The sequence below is a fragment of the Chiloscyllium punctatum genome, chromosome 25 (assembly GCF_047496795.1).
Source record: "Chiloscyllium punctatum isolate Juve2018m chromosome 25, sChiPun1.3, whole genome shotgun sequence".
Lineage (NCBI taxonomy): Eukaryota > Metazoa > Chordata > Chondrichthyes > Orectolobiformes > Hemiscylliidae > Chiloscyllium > Chiloscyllium punctatum.
The window spans coordinates 17,650,494-17,660,246 of NC_092763.1; the positions used below are offsets into that span (position 1 = coordinate 17,650,494).

General features: G+C 43.4%; 1 protein-coding gene across 1 annotated transcript in view; it reads left to right on the forward strand.

Moving 5' to 3' along the window:
* LOC140495644 (nuclear receptor subfamily 0 group B member 1-like) overlaps positions 1-8,886 on the forward strand; it is a 30,068-nt gene extending 21,182 nt beyond the window's left edge. Inside the window, exon 2 of the mRNA XM_072594638.1 lies at positions 8,459-8,886. Within this exon, the coding sequence (XP_072450739.1) occupies positions 8,459-8,700 (242 nt within the window). The 3' untranslated portion in view covers positions 8,701-8,886. The remainder of the gene's footprint in view (positions 1-8,458) is intronic.
* Positions 8,887-9,753: the final 867 nt, after the last annotated feature.

A 9,753-nucleotide genomic window follows, 5' to 3' on the forward strand; every position in this document is an offset into this window, starting at 1 on the left:
TACACTGCCTGGGAGTGTAATGGAGGTGTATTAAATTGTAGCTTCAGAGTTGGATAAACACCCGGTGGGAAAATAGTTGCAAGGCCATAGTGAAAAAACAGTGAAAGGGACCTTTCTTTGAAAAAGCACAGACTTACAGAGTCACATAGCCCAGAAACAATCCATGCTGACCATAATCCCATAGGTCTTGATGGACTGAATGGTCACCTTCTGTGTCATAATCCTTCTATGATTCTATGATGCTCTAAAACTCAAAAACCTATTGGCCTCTGTTTTGAATATGCACAATGACTAAGTGTGACGATGCTGCCCCTTTAATAAATTATTTTGTCCTTGGTTTTTTTTAAAAGAGAGGTCGTAAAGGCAGAGGTGACGAAATGTCTGGGCAAGAGCCTAGTTTAAACAATGACAGGGATGTGATCAGTTCTCCCAGTTAACGTCCTTCTTTCTAGTTTGGGTTAGTTTTTAGCAGGCAGTCAGAAGCTGCTGCAGAGGAGAAAGGTTTGAAGCTTTAGCAGAAATGTCTCCTGCCTACAAGAACCTGAGTTTGAATTTGCCTTTTGCCAAGGGGTGTATTTATGGGACATCCAGGAATTGGAACAGCTTTTTAGTTAAGTTTTTATGATGAGTTGGGTTGGGTTTTCAAATAATTATGTTATTCCAAATTCTGTTTTCTTTGCTCGTGTTTCAACTGCTGCATTTAGATTAGATTAGATTACGTACAGTGTGGAAACAGGCCCTTCGGCCCAACAAGCCCACACCGACCCGCTGAAGCGCAACCCACCCAGACCCATTCCCCTACATTCACCCCTGCACCTAACACTACGTGCAATTTAGCATGGCCAATTCATCTCACCTGCACATTTTTGGTCTGTGAAACCGGAGCACCCGGAGGAAACCCACGCAGACATGAGGAAAACATGCAAACTCCACACAGTCAGTCGCCTGAGGTGGGGATTGAACCCAGGTCTCTGGTGCTGTGAGGCAATAGTGCTAACGACTGTGCAACCAACTACATTCTGCTTTGCTTAAAGTCCAGTGGTTTGACCAGCTGCATCACACCTGGAATATCCATTTCACATCTGCCTTTAAAATAAGAAAAGTTAAGGTCTGGGCTACCTTCTTAAAGCATTTTGAGGGAATCTGGCCTCCTTAACACTAAGCTTCCATAGCTGTCTGTCTGGATCAGAAAATTTCAAAGATTCAGAACTCTTTAGTGGAGAATTTGTTCCTCACTTCAGTACTAAATGGCCAACCCATTATTCTAAGATGGTAATCCTGTGTTTTAGATTCCCCAGCAAGGGGATTCATTTTCTCAGCAGCGACCCTGACAAGCCCCTCAATAATTTCATATGTTCAATTACGTGAACTCTCAACCTTCCAAACTCTAGGGTTTTATAAGCTTAATTTAATCAATCTCTCTCATAGAATAATCCTTTCATCCTAGAAACCAATCTAGTGAATAGTTGTTGTGTTCTCTCTAGGACATGTGTGTACATCCTTAAGGAAGGAAACCAAAAGTATACACAATACACTAATGTGATTTCCTCAATGTCCTGCATAATTGTAGTTACTTTTTTTTTAAGTTGCGTGCCTTTTTAGCTAATATAACCTTTGCCTTCCTAATGGCAGACTGTATCTGCTTATCAGTTCTCTGTAATTCATCCAGCAAGGACACCCAGGTACTTCTGAATGTAAATATTTACCAATCTCTTTTTTTTTAAGCATTTTTCTAATTTCTCCATATTGCATTCCATCTGCCATATTCTTGCCTACTCAGCCAATCTGTCTACATGACTCTGCATCACTTACTTTCTCACCTAACCTTTATATCTTCAGCTAAGTTGAACAAATTACGTTCAGACTCTTTATCTGACTGAGATTGTAAACAGCTTAGGCCAAACACTAAAGCATCCAGTCCTCGATTATCTACAGCTACATTTCTTGTCTGCTGATTTGGCTCTAATCTATTAATTCAAATTTTGTTTTGTAATTTCTTCTGTGGTGCCTAATTGAATGCACAACGTTTCTGATTTCCTCTTCATCCTCTCAAGCAACGTAGATATTGCTGTTTGAACTGAGTGACAGTTCAGAGTAAGGGCAATGCTGTGGCCTCTGCTGTCACACGTTGGCTAGACTAATGCATTCTCTCCCAAAAGAATGCATTAGTGAGCCAGATGAGGTTCTTCCGAAATGGGTTGCTAGGGTCACCATTTTACTGAGGCTGGAAATGAAATTCCAGCTAACTGGCCTGTAAGTCCTCTTTTGCATTTTTGCTTATGTATTAAACAGATCAGTTATGTTTGATTTCTTCTAATGAATTTGAGAAACAGTTCTAGAATCTAAGAAATTTTGGAAGATCATATCTCTGTAGACACATCTTTTAAACTCTGGGGTGCAGCTTGTCAGTTGAAGATTTATCACTACCTAATCACTTAGTGTTCTTTTACTTGCACTCACGTCAAACTCATGAATCTGCACAGCACCCTCCGAAAAGGCAGTGGGAGCAGCTAGCCAATGGATGGCAAGGTCAGAGCTTGAAGCACTGGGATCCAGTGCAGCACCAGGTTCACACATGTGGGCAAGGCCAATGTTTGGACCTTCAAATGTCATATCTGCTCGCATGGCTAGAACCATACACTACTCAACTCAGCACACCCCACACATACGCGTCTTTCAGTAGTCTCTCTCAGCCACTTACATGCCCCGCCCCACCTCACTGTCACACACAAGCTATGCAACCAGGGTAGCCACACGAGCCAAACAAGGTGCACCAGATTCAGTGGCACATGTCCCTCTCAGTTTTGCAGGAGGAGGTGAGGCACGGCCAGAAGCAGTCGGAAAGAGCTGTAGTGGGTGACAGACATAGCTTCCTGTTCCAAACTCCATGGAGGAAATGGTGCCAGTCATAATCAGAATCGACATTGCTGAGGGCATGGCCAGAGGAAGGGCTGAAACTATTGAAGATGGCTTTATCCTCATACCTCATGCTACGTCTCACACTCCACTTCCTCATCAGACAGTCTGTGATGATTTACAGATGTTATTTACCCCTCTTATTTACCCCTCCCCCCATTTGATTCTTGCCCTCACCATAACATTTTCCCTGTTCCTTTCGAGATGCAACTTGGCCAAGCAATGGAGGAACTCAGGAATTGCACAATGTCGAAGGTGCACTATCAGGTGATTACAGGTGCACAGGCAGCACTGCCCATTCTGATGTTGTACAAATCTTAGAGGGACATACTTTTCTGGAATCTGCATGTGCTGAGACAATGAGCACATTCAAAAAAAAAGAATATAGCTAGGTCAGAAGGCAAGGTTAGTGCAGATATCAGCATGTTTGAGGATATGCTCACACAGGAGTTCTCCTGCAGTGACTCTGATGAGAGTTTTGATGAGGCAGACTGTAGTAAAAGATCCATGGGTGCGCACAATGGATGGATAGGGAGGCCGAGAGGCATTATCTCTGGACTGTTAATCTGGAGACCCAGGAAATGTTCTGGGAACCCGGGTTCAAATCCTGCCATGGAAGATGGTGGAAATTGAATTCAAAACTCTGGAATTAAGAGTCTAATGATGACCACAAAACCATTGTGAATTGTCAGGAAAGGAAACCATCTGGTTCTCTAATGTCCTTTTAGGGGAGGAAACTGCCATCCTTACCTGGTATGGACTACATGTGACTCCAGACCCACAGTAATGTAGTTGACGTCTAACTGCCCGTGAGACAATAAATGCTGACCTAGTCAGTGATGCCCTCATCTCGTGAATAGACAAAAAAAAAGGCACTCTGGTACCATGGAATACTCTGGTATAAAGGTGGTGTATAAATTTGTGCAGAGCTTCTAGCTAGTTCATAATTACCAATACTGGGTTTGGTGGTGAACTCCAACACTTGTCGACCCAACCATGATGTAATGTCTGGTGTCTCAGTTTCCATTGCAAGAAAGCACTGCCAACCATCAGTCTAAAATTTGCAGTGGAAACCCATTCCAGCTCAGATTGCTCCTGTTACCATGGTTTTGGTTACTGTTATCAAAAGAGCGTGAAGGAGTCAGAGCCGTTCAGCTATTTAGTTGAATTAAATAATCCAATTTAATTACTATGATTGTTCAGGTGCTAAGCCGGTGACACGGTGGAGCATTAAACTGTTAGCCATTTTGAGATTAAGAGTATTCATCTTCTTACCCCTGCACTCTGTCAGTGTTGCGACTGTAATCTGCTCAACAGCTCACTCTGCTGCTGCTTTGCCTTAGATGTTGCAGACAGAAGATTAGCCTTTTGTCTGCTCAATGCCATCCTTCAAGGCCATGTATCGTCACCCCATTTCGAGCCTGTAAACTCACCTGATTCTGCTGTGGCTTGCACTGTATCAGGCCATTGTTCACATAGTTCACTGACGAAGAATCACACATTCGTTAACCCTATGTTGCAGGGAAATGGCTTTCTCTGTCACTGGGTTTGCTCGAAACCAGTCAGAAGGAAACAGGACAAAAGGGAGGAAGCTCCTGCTCTGAGTGCTGCCAGCTAACCACCATTGAAAAAAAAAACAGACAAAATTAATTTCAACTCACCTGGCAACAGTCCCAAAATGGTCTGCTCAATTATTAATGCTCCACTGTTGACTCTTCATGAATGACCCAGAGGCTGAACCATATATCTTTCAACTTTTATCTTGGCGACTGACTGTGTGGAGTTTGCACATTCTCCCCGTGTCTGCGTGGGTTTCCTCCGGGTGCTCCGGTTTCCTCCCACAGTCCAAAGAGGTGCAGGGCAGGTGAATTGGCCATGTTAAATTGTCCGTAGCGTTAGGTAAGGGGTAGATGTAGGGGTATGGGTGGGTTGCGCTTCGGCGGGGCGGTGTGGACTTGTTGGGCCGAAGGGCCTGTTTCCACACTGTAAGTAATCTAATCTAATCTAATCTTTTGTGGGAGTTGCTTCTTATTTCTATTCCATGTGTGTTTCTTGATTTTCCTTCTCATAATTAGCAAAAAATAAACTCACCCCTTTGTTAACTCAAGAAAGACTTCTGAAGAAATTGGCTCCTTTAAAAACATCAATTCATTTCTTTCGGGAGTAAGGTATCCACAGTGGGATGGGGTACTTTTTAAATTAATTTTGTTGCAGCCGAGCAAAAGGGCAGGTAGATAAAGAAGTGGAGCCAGTTCATTGTTCCTCACCCTGGACCCAGCCAATCTACAGTATCCCTTCTGCAACTGGAAGAACTCAGCAGAACCTCATGCTCGGACCGGTCAGAACTCCTTCCAGGTTTGCTCCTGCTTGTTGGTGGTGAGGGCTGTTCCATATGAAGTTGAGATGATATAGCAGGCGTCAGACCAACCCCAAATCCCAACCCCATGAACTACAGGACTTCCCTCGGGCAGCACACGCGCAACCCATTGCTCTACTCCATCACATTTTGTCAGCCAGCACAGCTTTCAGTATATACTTGCTACATATATACATGCAATTTGGCAACTGGTCTTCGCAAGACCACAAGAAACTATAGAGTGAAGACAGCCCAGTCCACAAACCAGCCTTTCATCTATCCTTGACTCCAGCTGTACTGCACTGGGAAAGCAATCAGCATAATCAAAGAGCCCTCCCACCCCAGTTATGCACTCTTCCATTGTGCACAAGGTATAAAAGTTTGAAAAGTAGACCCAAGAACAGTTTCTTCCCTGCTGTTATCAGACTTTTGAACAGAACTCTCAAATGTTAATTCTGCCCTTTCTCTCTGCATCTTCTCTGTGGCTGTAACACTGTATTCTGCACTCTGTTCTGCTACCCTGATGCACTTTGTATGATACCATCAGCCTGTATAGCATGAAAAACAACACTTTTCACTGTATCTCAGTACATGCGACAACAACAATAAATCAAATCCAAGTGTGTGCGTGATTGCTAACTGCAGTGATGACCTAGCAGGTTAGGTGTTTTCTGTGCTGGTTGTAATGCAGACGACATAAGCTAATAGCAACCTCAAGCATGAGGAACCTGCAATCCTACTGAAGCTCACTCCACCAGTAGATCTCTGGAAAAAGGAAACGATATCATCTCTGAGAATTTCCATTGTGCAACAGTGAATGGAACATTAGCAAATAATGTAAACATCTCAAGCACCATGCCAGAAGCAAACAAATCGGCAAAAGCTCAATGCTATTGCCACCTTCATAGCAACTGACAATGCAGCCTTTGCCTTGCTCTGAATGTAAAATGATAACTGCAGCAACTGGCAGATATTAGCGAGGTATTGACAATACAGACCATCGGGGACTCGTGGTCTTGACACTCCGGAAAGGCGTAGACTCTTTCTCCTCTTCCCTCTTCCAGCAGCTTGTCCTGCTCTGTCTATCTTCTGTTCATTCTCTCCACCTTGGTGCATTGCAGTGATCCCATGTCTTGGGAGCAATTAGTTTGTGCATTAGTCTTGAAGTTAATGAAGTACCCTTCTGCAGCTGTCAGAGTTTTATCTTAATAAAAGTTAAATCAACCCTGGAAAACCTAAAATGAGTAGAATTGTGGTATTAGTAGAACAAATCAATCAGAACTTCACCTCTAAGTAGATTCCTTTAAATTGCCCCAATGGGGATTATTCCTACTATCGATCATAGGGTCACCTGTTAAAAAATTAAGAAGGAACTTGACAGGAGTGTGGAGCTGAAAATGGTTTTAAAAAATAGCAGAATTAGTGTCAAATCAGTATGGCATTAATTCAAATGTTTGATCTCCCTACTTTGTATAGGTTAGTTAGAGTCATAGAGTCATAGAGATGTACAGCATGGAAACAGACCCTTCCGTCCAACCCGTCCATGCCGACCAGATATCCCAAACCAATCTAGTTCCACCTGCCAGCACCTGGCCCATATCCCTCCAAACCCTTCCTATTCATATACTAATCCACATGCCTTTTAAATGTTGCAATTGTACCAGCCTCCACCACATCCTCTGGCAGCTCAGTCCATACATGTATCACCCTCTGAGTGAAAAAGTTGCCCCCTTAGGTCTCTTTATATCTTTCCCCTCTCACCCTAAACCTATTCCCTCTAGTTCTGGACTCCCCCACCCCAGGGAAAAGGCTTTGCCAATTTATCCTATCAATGCCCCCCATGGTTTTATAAACCTCTATAAGGTTACCCTTCAGCCTCTGACACTCACATGCTAATTGCTTTCCCAAGATGGATTCCACTGCGTTTCACATCAATGTATGTGTGTGTGTCCTAGGCTCAGCCATCTTCAGCTGCTCTATTAATGACTTTCCCTCCATCTTACGCTCAGAAACAGGATATTCACTGACGATTGCACAATGCTCAACACAATTCACACTTCTTCAAGTACTGAAGCAGCAACATCTGGATAACATTTAGACTTGGGTCGATGTAACATTCTTATTACATCAGTGTCAGGTAATAACTATCGCCACCGAGAGAGAGGGTAGCCATTGGCCCTAGAGATTCAATGGCATTACGTGAACCACCCACGATCTACATCCTGTGAGGATCATTTATCAGTTACCAGCAATATAAATACAAGATTGGCTCAGAGGCTGGGAACTTGACAGTGAGTTGTTCACCTCCTGACTCCTCAAAATCTGTCCATCATTTACAAGACACAATCAGGAGTGTGATGGAATACTGCCAATTTGCCTGGATGGGTGCAGCTCCAACAACACTCAGGAATTTTGGTACCATCTGGGTCAAAGCAGCTTGTTTGATTGGCATAGCATCTAAAAATGGACATTCACTCCCTCCATTACCAATGTACAGTAGAAGCAGTGCGCACAATCTACAAGATCCACAACACTCCCATACTCCTTTGGCCACACCTTGCAAACGCACAACCTTTACCATCTGCCAGCAGCTACATGTAAACACCATCACCTGCAAGTTCCAAGCCACTCACTTGGCAACATATCACCATTCCTACAGTGTCACTGGGTCAAAATCTTGGAACTGCCCTCAGGAACAACATTGTGGTTCTACCTTTAGCACACGGACTGCAGTGACTCAGGAAGGAGACGCACCATTACGTTCACAGGTCACAATAAATACTAGCGTAGCCAGTGATGCGCGTATCCTATGAATGAATTGTTTAAATGTGCAATGATGGAGTTTTACAAAAAAGGATTGATTCTGCTTCCATGTCCTTCAAGACCAATGTTCATAACAAACTGAATAGTGTAATCGAAATAGGCTGAGACATGCCCCTGTGAGCAGTTGGAACCCTAAAGCAGGAACACTGCAATATGTGTCTCTGTGCTGCAATTAATTATGATTGAAGCTGAGGGTCCAAATTCCAATTACCATACCTGGGAGCTTGCTGTGCTCAAATCGGGCTGCTGCATTTCTGACAATATTTTTCAGGATGTGACTAATGTAGCACAATTATTCTCTCTGATCAATTACTCTAACTTATTTTGGTGTGTGTATGTGTGTGTTTTGTTTTTGTTCTGCAGATGTATCAGGGCTACATGCTCCCCAGTACATCTTGTATCTGCAGCAGGAAGCTCAGCGAGCCCTCACTGAATACATCCACTCTGCCCACCCTCGGGACACAAGCCGTTTCAGCCAGATACTACTTGCACTGATGTCCTTGAAGAGTATCAACGCACCGGTCATCACACAACTCTTTTTTCGACCACTCATCGGGAACGTGCAAATGAATGCCTTGCTGATGGAAATGTTGTATACGAGTTAGCCACACATTGCTGTGCATACCACAACGTGTAAACCATAAACAAGACAGTTGAGCTTTTCTTTCTATTTGACATGCTAACTTATTTGTTACAAATGTGTTTTCTAAATGTTTAAGTGTTTATGATTATGCCTGAATTATGCATCATCTGAAAGACAAATGGATTCATTAAAGTATATAAGATATTTACCTTTGCTGTGTGTTTGTTTGAAATATGATGGCCTACGAGTTTGTTCACACTTGCCTGGCCATCCAAAATAGGCAGCAGGAATCTCGGGCAGACATAGCGTGGCCTTATTTAATGAGAGATGGAATGTCCATTTGAGGCTAAGGACATGAGCCATCTTTGTCTCATTAATATGATGCATGTAATGAGAACATTCAGCACTTCCACCATATTGGAGGCTGAGCCATCTGTTTAGCATTTGAAGACTGACTGTGCACCAAAGAATGTCTAGGCCCACTAATCCAGGACAACAGCAGAGAACATTTTAAACCAAGTTATGGGCTGTTAGAACTGGAAAACACTTGCTAATTCAGACACAGTAACCCCGATTTTAACCCAAGGATGGGAATCACAAATGTGAGGTTGGCTGGAGGAGACAGGTAAACAATTCTCCACCAGCCCTTTAACCACCTTGGTCCCCCCTCCTTTCTCCACTGCCCCCTCCCCTTTGACAAGAGTGCAAGCCCAGGCAATTTTTAGAATGTGGGCTGACCATCCCCTGCCCTCAAAAATGGAAATCGAAATCTGAAATGACAACGAAAAATGCTGCCAATACTCAGCTGTTCAGGCAGCCTCTGTGAAGAAAGAAGTGGAATGAATTCTTCAGGTGGTCAGGAAAGAAAGAACAGGTTTTAAACAAGCAGAGAAAGAGGGAAGGAATAAAAGGGAATTGCAGTGACAGAGTGGAAATCAGAAGAGATAAATCACGAGAGGGATAATGGTGCAAGGAGGTGGCTAAGGAGGCAAGAAAAGAAAGGAAATCAATGGCTACGGAGAAAGTGTAAAGCAGGAAAGTTTCTACTTTACTCAATGGCTAATGTCCCACCAAA